At 41.1% G+C, this 20091-nt stretch overlaps 1 protein-coding gene across 9 annotated transcripts in view; it reads left to right on the forward strand.

Annotated features, from left to right (window-relative positions):
* LOC112993380 (voltage-dependent L-type calcium channel subunit alpha-1C) overlaps window positions 1-20091 on the forward strand; it is a 416350-nt gene that overhangs the window by 292288 nt on the left and 103971 nt on the right. For all 9 annotated transcript variants that reach the window (XM_064515158.1, XM_064515173.1, XM_064515116.1 and 6 more), the window contains 5 exons: window positions 8601-8627; window positions 10699-10859; window positions 11675-11900; window positions 18138-18345; window positions 19166-19286. In XM_064515158.1, coding sequence (XP_064371228.1) covers window positions 8601-8627; window positions 10699-10859; window positions 11675-11900; window positions 18138-18345; window positions 19166-19286 — 743 coding nt within the window. The remainder of the gene's footprint in view (window positions 1-8600; window positions 8628-10698; window positions 10860-11674; window positions 11901-18137; window positions 18346-19165; window positions 19287-20091) is intronic.

A 20091-nucleotide genomic window follows, 5' to 3' on the forward strand; every position in this document is an offset into this window, starting at 1 on the left:
CAGTGTTCTTATTTTAAAATTCCTTGTTAGTGATAGATAATCAAATCCAGCATATGTAGAGCAAAGAGTGGAAAGAACTGTTCTATTTTTCATTTCTGTAATGATTCTTGTACATTTTACAGAGTCTCGTAATAGAAAAACACTGATGATAAGTCCCATCTTGCAGCCGAAATTACCCCTTTCAAGTTCTGAACACACCACTGTAGTGACAAAGAAATGCATCAGTTAGCAGAGGGTAATGCCTCCTTGTAATTGCACCATCATATGTACTGGATAGACAAAAATGTATGAGACAGCACTTATGGAAGCATTTATGCTTTATGATATATTTTTTAGCGCCACAGAGAAAAGGAAAAGGCAAGAGGAGTCCTATTCCCTTTTGCATGACTTAAACAAGAATGGACGTTTTGCTTTGGGGAATGTGTCAAACCCTCCAAATTTCCTTGGAAGATGGACTAAGCACATCACTGCTATTGCTTGCACCATGCTGGAGTACTTTGAGGCACTGTTTTGTCCCTGGGGCATACCTGGAGCCCTTCAGTGCTGGTCAACTGCTGATCATAAGTACATAAGAAATATGTTTGGTCAGACCTGTGGTCCAGCTGGTGCAGTGCTCGAGTCCTGGCAGGGACAGGAGGGCAAGTGCGCGAGCCGGGACATTCCCTATGTTCCATTCACCTTTTACTGCCCCCAAATTCACATTCATTAGATTAGAAATGTTAGAGGGCACACTTCTGCCTATTCCCTTTAGAAACTGTTTATGGACCTGTTGTCCGTGGATTTATCTGATTCTGCTGATGCTGTCTGCCCCCACAACCTCCTGTGGAAACAAGTTTCCAAAGTTCACTACTTGCTGCCTAGAAAAGTATTTTCTTGTATCAGTTTTAAGCTGATCTACTAGTTTCAGTGAATGCCCTCTCCTTCTAAAACTGTGAGTTTTGGTGAAAAACAATTTTGCATTCAGCTTATACATCACTTTCATGACTTTGTAAGCCTTGATTGTATCTGCTCCAAACCCCCTTGGCCTTGTCTTCTATAAACTGAAGAGAAGAAGGAGATCTTATCTGAATTACAAGATACGATACATGGAATATATTGTAAATTCAGTCTGCTCTGCTGCAAGTGTCAGCCAGTGGCTTACAAACCCCATGAGAAATTACTTATGATAGCTTTCCTTCACCTGCCTGCTGTTGTCTACCTGCTGAGTCTGGCATTATAGTTTAGATTATGAACTCTTTTCTGAAGGAACCAGACTAGACCTATTCACAGTGCTAAGGCAGTTGCAGCCCTCCTATTAGCACCCCACAAAGTTGCATGTGCTCTTTTGGCATTATGGGAAGCAGCAGCTGGATATGTGACCAATCCTGTAAGCTGGATCCAATTTGGAGAACCATGTCTATTCTTCAGTTATAGTGCCTAACACAGTGGGTCCCCTGGTGCTGCACAGTGCCAACAATAATGGCAAGTGTTACTATAAAGTTGCATATATTTTTAATATTACAGCTTACTTTTGTTTAATGACCTTAATCCCAAAGGATCCTAAAGCACTTTATGGACTGTGTATGCAGGGTTTGTTTTCACAGTGTTAGAGTTCAGCCACCTTCAGGGTAAAATGTGACGACTGTTTAAAAATATAAGGAGAAAAGGCAAAAATGTATAAGGAGGTGTATGAGGGATGGCTTGTTTTGCATTGAAACTGCATAGGGAATTTTGGCAAGCAGAACGTAATCTTAGCAGGAATGTAGCCAGGATAGCTGAAGTTAAACCCAACTCTAAACATAATCATGGCTTAGAACAGATTTTACTTAAAATAGACCAGCATGTCCTACAAGAGAATGACAGTACTGTGGTCTGGCACAGTGATCACTGTACCCATGTACCTTGCTACCCTATGTTTCACCAGAGCACAACATGTAAGGTTCAGGGAGATAGACAGTTTCCTTGCCACTTGCCACTTCATTCAAAAATAGGTAGCATATAGCAGGGAATTGAAGTCTGTTATTGAGAAGGGTTTTTTCACTCCTTTCACAAGGACAGTCTGCATTCTCAAGGCCCCACTGAGATTGCTTTTCATCTCAGAAAGATGGATGGGCTCCTTCCAACTAGGAAAATGAATGGCTGTATCGTTGTATTTGAAAGTCTGGACTGAGACACAAAATTTGCCAATGGTTCCTGCCTTTATAAAGTGTCTATTTCAAATCTGTGGAGCTGAAAATTCCCCAAGGAAGCGTAAATTCAAATCTGCTCTGAATTTTGAGGCTTGGACTCTTCTGGTGTGTTTTATTTACTGTATCACACACTCAGGCAGAGAAACTAGGGAAAACTTGCCTTTCTCAGGAAGTATTAAGTCCTCTTCTTATTGAGCCTTCAATTAAACTTCCTATAAGCCAACATTCCTGCTGGAACGTACAAAATGTAAGTGAGGATTTCAGAATTGCCTTGAATGAGTATTTGCCTTGTGTGGAACCTGCCTAAGAACATCAGAATTGGCCCAGTGATTCTGGCAATTTCAGCATTGCTCAAGAATAGGAATAATTCTTGTGTGAAGTTGCCTGAGCTTTTCAAATAATTTCCTCATCTAATATTGGTGACTTTCAGTGATCATTAATAATTGTAGTCAAGCCATCCTGATTTACTCCAGCTAAAGATTAGGCCCGGACTTTTGAGCAGTCATCTGCCCTCTGGATTTTGTTTTTGCAGTTGAAATTGCTAGACAATTTTTTTGTTGGATTGTTGAGTTTCATGCATTGTAGACGAATCTTCATTTTACCAGCCTGCTAAAATCACCTAGTGGCCATAAGTCCCCATTGTCTTGCTATAAACACATTTTTTCCCAGAGGGCAGAGACTGCACTGGGCAAGCTGCAACCAGACATGACTGAAGCAACAGGGAGATTTCAAGTCAAAGGTAATATATTTATTTATTTAGTGGCATCAGGCTGGAAGGGCATTTAACCCCATCATGGTGACAGGCTGACCTTGCCATCAGAATGTGCACATGACAAAAGGAGAAAATGACCAGGCATCTAAAAGAAAAAACATTTATATTGAAGATAACTTAGAATTACTGGCAGTTTTTTCTGTTCTTCTACAAAGCTGCAGAGCTTTGAAAGGGTTTGTGAATGACAGAAAGATCTGCTTGAGAAGCCAAGCTCAAGCATCTCTTTTGGAATTGGAGATCTCCCCTGACAGCCTTTCTCAGCTCCATAGACACATATACTATGTGAGATCAGGAGAGTACCTCTCAAACACAAGCTATCTCCTACTGATGAATTGTCTCCAAAGAAGTTTTTATTTCTATGGTATCTATACTATAGAAACTGCCTTCATCAGCTGTGCTGTCTGGAGCAATGCCAGCCTTCAAACCAGCAGAAGGAGTTTCAGGAGGAATCTAAAAGGGCTTCTCTATTTGCTTATTGTGTAAATCCAGTTTCTTAGAATTAAAACAAAAAAAAAAAAATGCTCATTCGTGTTCATCCCTGGTGTAATGCTGCTGCTATTGGGACAGCTGCAGCAGACAGTAGTTCCTTTTCTAAGACAGGAATTAGCTTTATCAGGCTTTAGGGATACCGTGCATTTGAAAAGGGCTTTTTAGGGTTGTGCGGCACACTGAGAAGCATCCCACAACTTCCACACTGAATCATCTCTGTCATGACGTTGCCTTGTACTGCCCTGACATCTGCCCTGTACTAGAAACGCAACAGCTTTTATCCTCAAGGACAACATTTGTAAGTGGAACTTTAACCTACTTCTTATGTGTCACAGCTTCAATACCCTTTTGTCACTGGTACAACGAAATATGTTTCCTCTACAACAAGTATCAGTAGGATAAAACCAGATCTAGGAGCAATGGGTTGCTATATACAGGATAGCCTTATACCCAAGACTTCCCCATAGAGAGTAATTTCTTTGAGCCTCTGTGGTTACTGCTCTGCAGATCTTAGATTACTGAGGACAGGCTGTTACTTATAATAAATAGTAATCTATTCTGTGCAGACTGTCTCTGTATATAATCTTCCAGTACAACCAGAATGTTAATTTTCTAATACAACCATACAGATCTGAAGTGCCACAATAGAACTTGCCTTTATGCATATGTATTAGCTAAAGAAAGACATTTGTGGAAACTAATGGTCCATGGAGCCACATTAGAAAACTGAAGCACTTGAGCTCAAAAGATAAGAGAGCTTAAAATGCTCTGCTTTCAATGAAACAATAAGCCACTTAGCATTTTCACCTTGGCCAGGATTTCCATACATTTGGGGGACAGTTCAATTGTGTTTCCGCCAAAGAGGGTTAAAACAAGATAAAACAATATGAACTTTCCAACTGGAAACACAGTGTCCTGAACATACTGTGAACAATGAAAGCTTTCCCTGGCAGCTGAGCCATCAGTGATTTTCCCTTGTTGCTTTTCTGGCTGGCAAAATAATTCCTATGCAACTCTTGCAACAATCAGCATGGGAGCCGGTAGTGAAGAGGGAAGAGTCAGTTTGCTTGCAGGTTTGTCATTCACTGCTGTTGCTGCTGGTTTTCCCCTAATAGGAAGATAGCGTCCTTCTGTGAAGACCAAAGTCCCCATCACATCAGGAGCAGTGGTAAGAAATCTCTGCCAAAAGCTCTGAAACCACTGCTGACTTCAGCAGGAAAACACACAGGATCAGCCCCTGTGTGTCAGCCTCTTCCATTTATTATAGGCATAATGTTTTTGAGATTCACAGTCAGCCCTAGATATGTGTCTAAAGGACAATAGCATGCCCTTGTGGGGGAGGAATTTTCTTCCCACTTCGAATTCTGAGAGGCCTTACCTGTGACTTGCCACAGAGAGAGCGGGATTATCCACCAGATTCTGGAGTGTTGTTTTCCCAGCCTGTAAGAAAGCCTGTTCAATAGCAAGCCACCTCAATTTTTAGCGGGACATATCCAATTTTCTTAGGGAGGTTCTTTAGATTCTTGTTGCTGCTGGCCAGCGAACACATCTCTCTTAACTTGCATCATTGCATCTGGGTCAGCATGCTCTTAAGTGCTTGTGCACACCCCTATACAACTGCCCAGTGTTACCTGCATTGTACAGAGGATAGCAGGTGCTTCACTGTGATTCTCAGAGACATACCTGAGGGTAGAATTTAGCCTTAACACTTTATCAGGCTGAGAGATTACCAGGAATGCAGCATGCATTCCCAAAAGTGTCATGGCACTTTATGTTCTTGTCCCAGGAATGTGTGGAAAAGGACCCTGGGTGGCCATCTTTTCAGGGATTCCAGCATCCTGACTAGAAGCAATGAAATGTACCTCCATCAGCAGGGAGACAGAGAGGGAAAAAGCGCTTTCCAAAGACCTGTTGTGTGTCTTGACCAGTAACAGCAGGAGTGCACCATATTGCACCAAAGCAGAATCAATATCACAACAGGACTCTGTTCTCACAGTTCTAAAATCTTTGACAAGCACAATGCAGCTCTTTGGATGTGACATTGTATCTCCAAAGTTGCTATAACCTAGAGGCATAGTAAGTGAATTTCTCTATCACTGCTCTTCTGAGAACTTTTGGTAGTATCCAAGGGATTTTGTAAGCTTTCATGAAGATAATTGCTAGGGGGAGTCATACAGTGTAAAAGGAGTTGTGACCAGCCTGCCAAATAATTGCATGGTCAGATGTAGTAATATCAATATCCAGAAAACAACTGTAACATGGCTTTTGCATCACGTTTGGAGACCTGCAATATTTTTCCAGAATTCTTGTTTATTGTGAGTACAATTACAATAAGTCCTCAATCTCTGTTACCAAAGGTTGGCATACCCTTTGCAAGTGCCTGATTTCTCTTCTCTGGTGTACACCATGACCAGAGAAATGAAGACTTTATCTGTAAGAATATGGGATAACTCACTACATTTGAATTATGCTAATTGTCCTGAGTTTCTGCTGATAAAATCTTTAAATTTCACTGTCATAGCTGTACTTGGTGCATAGCTATGTAAGGTTAGAGGAAGTCTAGAGAATTAAAAAAATAACTAGTTGAGCAGTAAAGGACTGTTTTCTCTATTTGTCTTTCTAAAAGATAATCTCAATTACATGGTTCCTATGATAAAAGCTCTCAGTAGTGATCTGAAATGGATATTGTATAGGTTCCAATACCATGATTTTAAAATACAGTTTCTCAAGACATTCCAGAGCTGGACACAACAACTGGGGAAGCTCTCTTTCTCCCAGTGATGTAAAGCTTCCAGGATACCAAGGTTGCAGGAGATCAGTAGTTAAACTCATCAACATAGAAGCTGGTCCACCTTGAATCCCTGGCAAGTGCAAATTTGGAGTGTCACAAAGGGGCCACAGCAAGGCCCCAAATCCAGACTTTTTGACAGCCCCTAGCAATGGCATAAGAGCATGTTTATATATGGCATAGTTAATTGGGTTCTGAAGAACAAAAGATTCTTGATGATAAGGGTCATTTGAAAAGTGTGTTTCAGATTAGAACATAATGTTTGCAGAAACAATTATTGTACAAATCATGTTTCCAAAATTCCTTTTCACTCTTGGATTCTGCCTCTAAATATAAATCTCTCCCTCCTTCCTTGTCCTGTTCTATATATATAGCACACCCACATGTGATAAAGCCTTCTGCCTTAGCAGTAAGGCATGAGAAGCAGGGCGGGGGGGCTTATTAGCCAACCTGTCGGAGCAGTGAAGGCACTTGGCTGCAGCTTGTAATGCTCCAAAGATATAATTATCGCATGCATGATGAGTACTACACCTGCCACATCTTTTTTACTAAAATAAAAAAAAGTTTCCTTAAATGCCACACAGCTCCCTTATTGGGAAACCTTCAGCCCATGAGGTCATCAGAGGACTTCACACTCCCCATCCTTCCTCTTCCAACAGTCGGGTCCTCCATGACATATCTCTCTCTGTCTTTCTCTCTCTTCCAACCTTTTCCTATGAATGTCCTCACTATCTCCTTTTCAGTGCCCACCTTTTTCTTTCATCCTGTTTTTAAACTCTTCTTCTTTCTCCTGGCTTTTTCTGATCCTTCTTTCCCATCGTCTGTAGATCTGATGTATTACAGTTAGTAGATAGGGCTTTTCAAGCAAGACTTCTCTTTGGTGAGAGTCTTAGCTTGAAGGATATGCTCTATAGGGGCTTTGCTAGCCATCCTTGTTAAAGCTTACATTGTCTCTGCAACATAATTTAGCATTCTGTTCAGCCGCTGTGTTATTTCTTGTTTATTGAAAGAGTTCTTGTGTGTGTCTGTAACCACACTGTTGCCTAGTATGTGGCCTAGACAAGCTGCCGGTGACACAGCAGAAAAGATGTATTCAGTGTAGAGGCCTTTTTTTTGGCTTGGACCATCTGCTGGTGAAATGTTCCTATCACTAAAATCTCTTCCACATAAAGAAACTGACCCATTACTGATTACTTGTCAACAACTGATGTCCTCAAACAGGGACATGACCATTTTTAACATTGCTACAGAAAGTAGTGTTGGATGTTTTGAGAATTACTTTCTCCCATGTCTGCTAACAGCAAATCCATTTTTAAGCTGGTAAGGAAGACCTTTTCTGACTGTGGTCAACAATAAATCACTTTCCTGTAGTAGAGGGAACCTTCAGAAATACTTCAGCACAGCAGAAATATCTCATTGATACTCACTCCTCAGATTCTCATTTCTTTTGTTATTGGTGGTGGATTTGGCAAGCTTCCTAAATCACCCCAGACTCGTGCCACTGCATCCACATAACTTGATGTCTCTCTGTGAACCAATATGTACATAGAGACAGCCAAAGGGTACAAAAATCCTGTAGTATATATTTCAAGCAGCGTAACATAGTGATTAGGGAAATGGAGTCTGACTCCAGCTTTGCCTGTGACTTCACATATAAGGCAAATGAGGTTATTCAGGTGAATGAATTTGATTGCATTGAATTAGATATTTAAACATACACAGCAGGAGTGTGGCCCAGTATTCAGGAATGCTTAACACCCAAAATTCCATTGATAGCCTCAGAAACTGCGACTGTTCAGCCCCACTTAAATCCAAGCCATTTTACATAAATAGCAATAAATATGAGTGTTAGAATCTAAGTTTGAAAATATCCATCATATACTTTTTGCCTGAATTGCTGGAAAAAACCCACAACATTATTTTCCTTATAGTAGCATAATGTGTTTATGTATCCTGAAAGACAAATGATGTGTGACAGCAGCAAGTTTGTGTGTATGAAGTCATACATATTTTGATATAAGAACAAAACCCAGTGGCCAAAACAGTCAGACTTGAAAAATAAATTTGATAGCAGATGAAGAGTGCCCCTACAATTAGGACAGCCTTTTACCCAAGAGAAGGGCTATTTCACTGATGTCCAAAGGTGGTAGGATCCCATCATGGCATGACTCCTGCTTCTGACTAGTGAAACAACAAGATATGGATATCAGGGAATCCCAGCCCTGCCCAGTGCCTACACTGACTTACAGGGGATTGAAGAAGAAAACAGCATCCATTAAAAATTAATTGTGCTTAATTTTGTTTCTTTCTATTGCTGTTCTCATAAAAGCTTGGGAGAGATGGGACAGGTTTAGAGACTTTAATGGCAATTCTTATCTTCCAGGCATCGGATCTCCAAATCTAAGTTTAGGTAAGTAAAGCAGATTTTTATGTTTTTCTGCATTGCCACTTGTTGTGTTCCTTACCTTGTAAAGTGATTTATTCCTGCATCTGTGGGGCAGGAATTATTCATCTACCTAAAATCAACATCCTTTTTCTCTGTTTCACACTGAAGTAAGGCACAGGGACTCGAGAGCATTTCACTCAGAAGTACCTCTCTGATTGCTACTTACACATCTTGAGCCATAAAATATAAAAGCAGAAGAAAAAAGTTCAACTACATAATCATACTATGTCTATCAGCATCAACCCTGTCAGCTCAAGGTTCTATTTTCTGTACTCTGTTCCAGTGCTTTTTTCTGCTTGGTTACAAATCTCTCAACTGATGAGGTTTGCATCATCAAGTTATTTGTAGAATGCTTAATTTCACCATGGGAGACATGGAGTTTTCCTGGTGGTATTTGGTTCTCTGTTGACTAATAGCTCTTAAAAAAGTGAAGCAGTCCCAGGCTAATCATCTATGTGTTTCTATTGGAAGGACTGACTGACTTCATGGTACTTGTTTGTTGTGGTCTCAGTCCATTTCTACCTCTTCAGTAGGCACCCAGCTGCCTCTGTAACTCTGAATTTGAAGTCAATTTTATAAAAAAGTAAATTAACTTTCACAGTAACAGGAACAAGTGAGTAACTCTGCTCTTCAGCTTACCTAGGTAATAAACAATAATGTAAATTCAGGAATCCATATACTATACATATGCATACATGTACACAGTTGCATAAGTGGTCACATTCCTGCAGTCCGTGCATTACTGTGTAGATGTTAGCACAAGAAAACACTTCTGTCATCACATGGTCATAGGCATGCACATTAGTGCACAAGGGCACAGTACGGTGTGCGGGATCGGTGATGATTTAAGGACAACATGAATGCCTAGGTGTTATAAGCCTTTTTTGAATGTTGGGAAGACTATTTCTTTTCCTCAGTCCACTGCAAAACACAGAACCCTGGTTAAATACTTGTGTTAGCTAGACTAGATGCTTTTACAAATTGCATAGCTAAAAACAGCTTGGATGTTAAAATGTTGCTGCAAAATTCTTGGGCAGTGTGCAATGTTCATATTGCCTGACATTAGCTTATCTAGATGCTGAACCCTCACCTCAAGCATGGTCACAATTTATCACTGGAAATAATATCAAAGAGAAGATTAGTCTGTAGAAGTTCTCTCCTCAATTTGCCACTTTGTTTTGTGATGTTCTGTATGTGTGTGTGTCTATATAGAGACACACATACACATGCACACACATATGTATATAATATCTATATAAAACTATTAGATTTATTATACAGTGGCAAGTGTTGCCTGGAAACTGGTTGCTATGCAAGTTAAATTCTGAAGAGTAGGAGGTGTGTAATTAGCTTTAAATATCTTCTGTGGTTAGTAATTACCCTCCGAAATCAGTGACACAAGGGGATGTGCTCATGGAAGGCAAACTTTAAAAAGGTCTGTTGATTAGCAAATGGTATCCTTAGTTCCAGGCATGAAGGTGCAGTGCTGAGGTCTCCTGAATTTTGTTTTTCTGTTCAGAGTTAGCCCTCAGATTGGGCCTGGTCCTGAACATTGCTGAGTATTGGAAACCCTCTCGAGGTTTTATTTGACCTCATCTCTCCAAGAGTTTTATCCAAAGGTCCATGGTAGACAGTGGACATTTTTTCATTGATTATCCTGGTGCTGGGACAGGTCCCATTTTAGGCCACAAGCATTAAATACAAGAAGAATAATGATTTCTGTGAGAACTGGGCTAAAAGACCTCTCAGGGTAGTGGTGATGGATGTCTTGATCGGATTAAGACATTGCTTGAAGAGGTTCATTCATCCTTAAATATTTCAAATTGACTTAGGGCTAACTTTATTCCTATAGCTGAAGCAAGAATGGCCAAAACTGTCGACTAAGATAAAAATGAAAGAATATTTCTCAGGATGAACTTTAAAGTTATTCTCTACCACCCATGGACAATGAATCAGGACTAGAGGTGACAGGGAGATTTGCAATAGCCTAAGGAGCCCCATCTGAAAAGTACTTTTTCTTTTCTAATTTTTCAAGCCGCTACTGGCGCCGATGGAATCGATTCTGCAGAAGAAAGTGCCGAGCTGCTGTCAAGTCCAATGTTTTCTACTGGTTGGTGATCTTCCTTGTGTTTCTCAACACTCTTACCATTGCCTCTGAACACTACAACCAGCCAGACTGGCTCACTGAGGTCCAAGGTGAGGAGAGGCTAGTGGTTCTGCTTATTATTATCAGTGTCAAGAAAGGGGAATAAGGGAGGAGCTGATGCATTAAGATGGCCACATAGTGAAAAAGGAGTACACTCAGCTGCAAATATAGTCCTCTGTCTGTGGAGAAACTAAATTACACAACAAAAAACCTACCAACTTTAGGAGAGGTTTCTGGGAATGCATAACTTCCTGCTTTCCAACCAAGACAGTGTTCCAGTGGGTGTAGGTGAAAGCAGGAGCTTATACTACATATATATCTGCAACAGTTGGAATTCCAATTTATGGATGACTATTGGGAGCCACAGGTCCTCCAAGGTTTCCTCTGAAAAGGCATTTATGGTAAATTTTAGTTACCAGGGCGGTGAGGAAGAAAGAATGATTTGTAAAGTTCCCCTCTGTCTGCAGAACAGCTGAATCCTCACTGGAGGTAAGAGCAGCTGAAAGGCTTAACTAAGCAACAGCAGGTATCACAGCAGCTCTTCTGTTCCCACTCTAATCTACAGATGACAAATGTGATGGGAGGTTGTGCACAGGATGGCACATTGCTGCCATGGAGGTTTTGTGGTTGTGTAATACAACACAGCTGTATGTGCAATACATGAGAAGCACTGTAAGCATCTTTGTAAAACTTTTCTGTAAATGAGATGACCACACTTTGAAGGTCATTCTTTGACCCAAGTTTAAATGATGTTGCTCTTTCAGATTGTTCTCAGAAGGGGTTTCTCATAGGCAAGAGTTGATGGTTGGCTGTGATGGTCTTTTGACTAAGTTTCATTAATTTATTTCTGTTTGCTTTTCATGAGACACTGCCAATAAGGTGCTGCTAGCTCTTTTCACTGCAGAGATGCTGCTGAAGATGTATAGCCTTGGTCTCCAGGCCTATTTTGTGTCCCTCTTCAACCGTTTTGACTGTTTCATTGTGTGTGGAGGAATCCTGGAAACAATTCTGGTTGAGACAAAGATCATGTCACCGCTGGGCATTTCGGTGTTGAGATGTGTTCGACTCCTAAGAATATTTAAAATCACAAGGTACTTTTGTGCTTTTTGGAGGTCATCTTTGGAAGTAAAGGAGGGCTACTTCTCAGTGCACAGCACATATGGGTACAAGACACACACATGCCTGTCTTTTCGCTTTTTCTACCATCAGTTGGGTAGTGAGAGTTCATGGTCCTCATCTTCTGAAGATTGGTGCAGGATGGGGAGGGCTGGATGTCCCTGATGTAAGTGGTAAGGAGTGGGGCAGAATCTGGCAAAGGGGGCTGGGGACACTTTATACCAAGCAGATTGGTTAACTGAAATCTGTGGGGATAAAAAGAGCTGAACTTAGGCTTTAGGAGTTGCCTGCAAAAGGAAAAGTGAAAATAAAACAGCAGATAGCCTTGTGACCTTTCTGTTGCCTTATGGTGATAGAGAGGAGCCTGAAAGACTGCTCTGAGCAAAAACATTTGACTGAGGAGCCCGTGCCAGCTCCAGTAGACTCAACAGTGTCCTGAGAGGTAGATAGCATCAACACCAGCAGCTATAGGCAAAAGATTTTGCCAGCGCTTCTTCTCCTTCAAATGAGTCTAGCGTGACAGCAGCAGTTCTGTGAAGAAGACAGGCATTTCCAGAGTCCAGTCTCCCCTCTTTTTCCTTTTCCTTATATGTATTTCGTCTGCATAAAGGCTCAGGGGTGCCTATTGAATAAGAGCCAGTTCCTGCAATCAGGCACCTCCAAAACACCAGCTGGATTTAGCAGTTTTTCAGCTTGAGGGGAGGTCATAGGAGAAATCAGTTTCTGACTTACCCAAATGGAAGCTCTTGGAACAAACCTACCGAGGTGGCCCCCAACGCAGTGCAGGGCCTGCCTTTTCCCACGCCAGTCCACTAGCATTCTATAAAAAGCTTGACTGAGGTGATGAAAGAGCGAGTTTTCTGCAGGCTCAGCTATGCAAATGTCCCTAGAATCACTTTAAACTCCCCCAAAAGGAAATTTCTGACTAACTTGGGATAAAAAACACAGAGCATGAGAAAAACAAGACCAGAACTGGAAGACAGTCAAGATGGCAGAGTTTTGAGGCATAAAAAACAACAGACTTAGATTCTAGTATCATGTAAGATTTACCCTTAAAGCTTCTGAACCTCAACTCTCTGGCAGGGTGGATGGTTTTCAGAGTCAGGTGACAGACAGAAAATCAGTTTGCAATCTAAGAGACAGTGACCAAAGCAAGCCTGCAACTAGCAAAAGAAAAAAAGATGGTCTATGTGGAAGAGTGATCATAGGAGAGGGAAGAACACTCCAGCTAACAAGGGTTTCCAGCAAGAAAGACATCTTTACCCTTTTAGAAATAGTGGGGAGCTCTGGTCTGGTGACTCCGTTTTCTGGATCTTTGGGTCTGAAAACTATCATAACTGAGTTCCAGGCTTGGTTTCTGAGGAAACTGGTAGCTGTTCAGGCATTGAGTAATCAGATACACCAGGGCAACATACCAACAGCTATAAAAGCATAAGATTTAACACAGCATCCTGAAGAGGTCATTGTTTTTTCAGGACTTTTTTCCACTTCTACACAAAGTATATAATCTAGTTAGGAGAATTCTCTAATAAGAAGGCAAATACTAAGAGAATATCACTAATACTTTAGGAAGGTTGAGATATTGGAATATTCAAATATTCCAAAAGCTTCTGACAGTGATTTAATGTAGAAACCAATCAGCCACAGAACTAGTTACATTTATCTTCATCATGCAGTGGAACTAAAATACAGTTCTGCATGGCAGTAAATGTTACCTGAAGTGCATGTCCTGTAATTTGTACAGAAGTCTGTGTGTAAAGCACGGAAGTAAATGTTACCTGAAGTGCATGTCCTGTAATTTGTACAGAAGTCTATGTGTAAAGCACAGTAAGAGCTAAGGAATAATGAATAATGTATTAATTGGATTTTGCCTCCTTTCCTGTTCCTAAAATATTGGCAAGTAGGTTGCAGTAGTCTCAGATTTATCTGTGTTTTTTAATTTTCTTCATGATTTTTCCCCTCCGTGGGTGAAGTTCACCCCCATGAGGAAGGCCCTAGCAGAAGCCTCCAAGCAGTACTTTAGGCCCACTCATGTCTGACTGCAGTAGAGAATGTTCTAGCATTAACGCTTAACTTTTAGTTCTGATGTTCTCTGGTAAAATATGAATTTTTTCATTATTCAGTCAGCTCTAAACACAGTGATGATTTAGTAACACTGACACTATCAGTACTGGTAGAATACGCCATCTGAGTGCAATGATAGTATAAAAAGGATACAATCCTGGAAAGGTGAGAAGGGTAGGAGGGATGACAGTGTAATGTTTTATGTCAAATATGTATTCACAAGCAGTGACATGTGGACATGTAGTGGAGATGGAAATAGTGATAATCAAGGGGATTAAAAAAAGCACAAAGCAGGGAAGTTACTCTAGCAAGTGTGTATCAGTAGGTAGCCTAGTGTTTATATATTTGTGTGGATTTTCCATGGTAAGCATCAAGCACAAACAAATTTTGGGTGCATCAAGAAGATACACTTCTAGGAAAAGCATGAATACAGATCCATAAACAGAATGCATAAACAGAAATAAATAAAGATACCATCAGACGAACAACACATCATTTTTAAAACCACAGTCGAATTTCAAGAGCAAACATTTCTTACAAGATTATAAGTGCTATTCAGAATTATTTCATCTTGTGCATTAGGCAAGCAGTCAAAGTAATCTATTTATTTTATTCTCCCTAATTTTTAGTGCTGTCCAGAAAATCTTCCTTTGCTAAGAGAAGACAAATGATTGTCTCTTTATACACAGTCCTTTACCACTTTATAAATCCCTATATTTACTCCATTATATACTGAAGATAAATTAATTTATTTGCAAGAGTAAACTGAAATTCGGTATTTTAAACCCAAATCCCACCACTAAATGTGGATATCTCTCTGTTAACTTTTGGGAAGAGAGACAGGGCCCCCTTTTCCTGTACTCCTGTTCAGAGTGGTGTTAATTTGGACAAGCAGTGTGGGAAGCTTTACTACAAGGAGCCTGCCAGCTATTGCTACTGTTTTAAGCTCTGCATCTGTGATTGCCAGTATCATAAAAACATAGTGGAAGGCAATAAAGAGGAGAGAGAAGAGGACAGAGAAACATGTTAGGTTCTAGTCCCGTTCTGCAATTAAGTTTTGTGTGAGATGTTGAACAAACCATGTAACTTCTCTGCATCTTATTCCCCTCTTTTAAAACAAGGATCATAATCATGTCCTACTCATTGGGGTTTTGCAGCGATTTATTCATTGGCATCTTCAAGGGTCTGAGCTCCTCAAGCGGGAGATGTCAAGAAGCACATTCATTTCCCTAGAAGTCTGAGGAAGTAGCAATTCTTCCTCTTGTACCTCCTATTTAATGCTGACTGGTCCAAAATCTCTGATTTTGTCCAGCAGTGCCATGAGATTTACTGTAACTGATTTTTTTTTTCCTTTGTAGTATATTAACAGAAGAGGATGGAGTGGTCAGAGACTTTTTCTTTGTCTGGGCTTCATTCATTCCTGATGTAGAAGCCTTGCATTTCATTGAGTCACCCCAGATTTTGCTTTGAGGGTGGTGTTCATATTAGTTCTGCAACCAGCTAATGTGATATATGGTAACTTCAGGCTTCTAGGACACTAAGACCTTCATTAGTTCCACTTTTTAGTCAAGTCAAGCCCTCCTTATCCTTTCCTCTTTTCTTTTTCTCTCTTTTTTTCTTGGGGGGGGGGGGGTGGTTTGTTTGCTTTTCTAATGGTGCTGTATTTCTAATTAGCACTCAGAACACAGATAAAATAGCAGGAATCTTATCACCAGGTCATCTCAGTTAATTGCTTTAAAATCTGATTGTTGCATAAGAAACTGAATCTCAAGTAAGACAGTCTCAGCCATTTGTAAGAAGTGAAGACCTCATAAAAGTCTGTACAGTTGTTTTTTGAGATAGTGAAGCATTTAAGCTTTAAGTGAGTCACTGAGAGTATTCACATTTGTAATGGTTTTATTGCTCTTAATGGCATTGCTAGTTTGAGACCTAGAAAATGTGTGTCCTGGCTGACGCTGGAGGACTTGGAGAGATATTCAGGACCCTATCAGTTTTTGGTGTAAGACTGCTAAATCCAGTGAAGTTCCATCAGAAATTAATTTGTCCCTTTCCTATGTCACTTTCCCTTCCTCCCAAAGCTTGAAAGTATGTGAGCTGTAAGTGTAAATGCGAATACAGAGAGCTATTACATTGCACATTGAATGCGGACATTTGGTGGCACTGAGCCTGCAGCTTCTATGCCCTTACCTTTACTCTGTAGTTTTACATTGCTCATCTCTTTAATTGCAGTTAAAGTTTAAAGCATTTTAGTTTTCTCTGAAGTGCTGCAGCTAGGCTGGAGGGAAAACATCACAGTTCTCTTTGAAGCTTGGCCCCTGGAGATGAACTAGTTGCTGAACTTCAGAGGACATGGCAGAGTCCTCTGCAGATCAGATTGCTGACCTTTACAAAGTGATTGGGCCATTCTAACATTCCTGTCTCCCATGGGAGAAGGAAAGCCTTCTTTTTACCCTGACTTTTTGGGAACATTAATTTAACTGGGATTTTAAGAACATTTGTCTCTAATGACTATACTGCGTGCAGAACAGACAGTTTTCTATGTTGAAGGATCAGACTTCGTCAGAGGAGTGAAAGCACTAGACATGTCTGCCATCCTTCTCAAGTGGAACTTCTGTCTCTAGACAGAATTTCTGTCTAGAAATTTAGAGTCCCTTTAGGAAAGAAAGGTCACTGTTACAGTCTTTGGAAGAAGGGAGCGGAGAAGGTGGCCGGGGGGAACACAAAGCATGGTGGTAGCCTGGAAGAGATAGTGCTAAAAGGAGGACTCGGAGATCACTACTGCCTTGCTGACCTGTGCAAGCTGTCAAAGTTTGCTGGCAATGTGCATTCAAAGTGAGGTAATTGGAAAATGACAGCTCAAAACTGCATAAAAGAAAAGTGGCTATGACAGACTAAGCTGCAGGGAAGAAGCCACTGAGCAGAGGCAAGATTGAAATGAAAGTTGCTTCATGGGTGATGTGGTGGATTCTTTAGAAAAATGCCACCTTTTCCAACACATAGCTATTCTGCAAGCTGGTAAAGCAAGCAAACTCTCAGGCTAGGTTAGAGCATGCTAGTGGCATCTCTGATCCCTGAAAGGGACTACAGCGGCAAGAAGATCCTTTCTCTGCATCATGCATCAATTTGATCCAGGCACAAGTCTGAATACAGTGTGGGAGAGCAAGGGTTAGCCATCATCCCTCTGTAATGGTAGCTGTTCTAAAAGCAGAAGTACAGTTTTCCGCCATTTTGTGTGAGGTCACAAGTCATCTGTCCTTCTCTCAGTAGCTGGTCTAAGTAGCCCTCGCTTTAGTCATATCCAAGAAATTTATGTCAGTCCCAGAGAATAAAATGAGTATCTGTTGATTTTGGTTGTTGTGATCAGCTGGTGCCTTGGTGCCCTAGGGATTCTGGAAATGTCTTGGCCAGCTGTCTTTGAACCCATCACTAAGCCCTCTTCTGCAGCCAGCCTGAGGAAGTGTAGTAGGTTTGATACCCAAGAAGTTGTGATGGTGTGCTCTGCCAAGAGTAAAGGGAACTCAGGGCCTTATCGATGTAGATCTGGAGTCTCTCTTTTAGGGTCCATGTAAAATAAGCACTGGAGGAGGAGAAGGACCTTTAATATCTCCCTCATTTTTCCCAGTCCCAGGAAGCTTAGTAGCCTCTATCCATGAGTGAGCACAAGTGCATATACACACACACTAGCTTTTGGACAAGTCTATATTTGCATCCAAAATGTTTCCCCATCTGTTCCTGTTAGTTATTACAGGCCGTTCTCTGGAGTGGGGTATTCTGGCTGCCATAACATCTGTGAGTGTTGTAATGAGGTTGGTGAGAATGTAACTCACTGAAGCAGCAAGGACTAATCACCGTATATTGATAGAAGATTTGCAGAGCCTTAGATGGAGAGTGCTGCAATAATCTTCTGGGTGTGTGTATGTGGTGGGGGGTGGAGGGGATTGTGTATGTACATGTGTGGTAGTAAAATTACTCATTAGCTGCAGTAGGTCTCATTATCTTAGGGAAGCACATCAATGATTCACTGCTTAACAGGGTGTTTAGAAATGCCTGCTTATATGCAGAAGGCAGTCTGAACCAATATCCTCTGCAGTCCATGAGCACCTGTTTTGGAGTGAAGAAATTTTAACTGCCTCTATTTTCTCTCCCAGATATTGGAATTCTCTGAGTAACCTCGTGGCTTCACTCCTGAATTCAGTCCGCTCCATCGCCTCCCTGTTGCTGCTTCTCTTTCTCTTCATTATCATCTTCTCACTCCTGGGAATGCAGCTCTTTGGGGGCAAGTTTAACTTTGATGAGATGCAGACCAGAAGGAGTACATTTGACAACTTCCCTCAGTCCCTCCTCACTGTGTTTCAGGTAAGGGCAAGAACAGTCATGATGAGGCCAAGACATTGTGCTTGCACTGGGAGAGAGAGAGCAGGTCTTGCACCCTTCCTCTGAAGGCTCACAGTCCCCGAGACTGGAAATTAGGCTAACAACACTAGGAGCCAGGCAGCAGGCTGTGCTGTCAGAGCAGGGGTTCTCCCTCCCAAGGCTGGAAACCAAAGCTGCAGTCCTCATGTGTAGCGAGACTTCCAATGCTTAGCAGGATAGGACAAGAGAATGGCCATTGCCATGTCCCAGGGTAGCACCTGCATGCCAAAGCCTAATCCTGCAGCTGTGCTTTCCACTCACACAATACTGGGGAACAAATATGTGTCCACAGCACCAAAGGAGAAATCAAATGCCCTTTAAGCTGAGTGCTCTTTTCAACCAAGAGCATCAGGATCGTGACTGCACATGCATGGTGAAAAGAAGTGGCAGGGAAGGCTGCATGAAGTGCTGTCTTCAGTGCTGTGGCTTGCACAGCCTGTCTGAAACAGCAGGCATGTGGGAGGCAAATGCCTGGGAGAGGTGGGGAGACCTGAACAGAGTTGTCTTGCAGAGCTGTTTGGTTTCGAACTTCAGTCCTCAAGGGGACATCTGTAGTTTCTTAATAGTTAAAGCACAAGCCCATTTTGCATCCTCTTTTTTTTTTTTCTTTAAATTTGCTAGATGGACACATCCAGAGTTCTCAAGCATCCTGGGGGAGGGTGTGATCTGTCGGATAGTAAGAGATATCTTTGTGTTAATAGGTTTTTCAAATTCTCTGTGTGGTCTAACACTGTATCCCTATTGGTGGGAATGTGTCATTTAGATCCTGACTGGGGAGGACTGGAATTCGGTGATGTATGATGGGATCATGGCTTATGGCGGCCCCTCTTTTCCAGGAATGTTGGTCTGTATTTACTTCATCATCCTCTTCATCTGTGGAAATTGTATCCTTTGATGTTACCTTTTCTCCAAGTGGGGCTGAATTAAAAGCCACCCTTTGCTACTTTGTTGTGTCAGTAAATAATGAATTTCATACCTTACATCTTTACCTTCTCCTAAGGAATTTTGGCTTTGCGCTGCCAAAAGTTAAACAAGTTTGTTTAATTTTAGCTAGTGCTAAGACTTCAGGCGCATAAACAGTTGTAAGAGCCAGCTACATGCCAGTTCCGCATGCCAGCTTTTTTTTAGTAACTTTACATGTTTAGTGGTTTTATTTTTTATTCCCCTTAATTCCCCTATAGGTTTTTCTTTTCTGCCTTCTCCAGAAGCTAATCTGTATGTCTACCTACTGCACTTACTGTGTATTTTTGCTTTAATTGCCTTTTCAGTAATATATTCCATGTGCTTTCTTCCAAACCTTACGTGGAACAAAAATATGTATAATCTACAATATGCTATATACAAATGCTGTAATAGGAGTAATATATGTTTGACATAATTGATCTATGTGAGATCATATATGAACTCATGTATAAACTGACGGGAACCATGTTCCATTTCACCTACTGCAATCCGTGTGTTCTTCAAATTGAAAATTGTGTGCTCTGTTATCCACTAGCCTGAGCTGGTGTTAGGTAACTTCAGTCTCTCTGGCTTCAAGGTGAAGTAAGGGCACTGTATGTATCCCAGGAGGCACAAAGCGCATTGCATGATTAGGCTGTGAGTGTCTTTTCATAAGAATTTGCATGTAACATACAACTGTTGTTCTGTTCCATATCTCAGTTTGCTCCAGATTTGTTCATGTTTGGT

Source organism: Dromaius novaehollandiae, chromosome 1 (assembly GCF_036370855.1).
Source record: "Dromaius novaehollandiae isolate bDroNov1 chromosome 1, bDroNov1.hap1, whole genome shotgun sequence".
NCBI classification, from domain to species: domain Eukaryota; kingdom Metazoa; phylum Chordata; class Aves; order Casuariiformes; family Dromaiidae; genus Dromaius; species Dromaius novaehollandiae.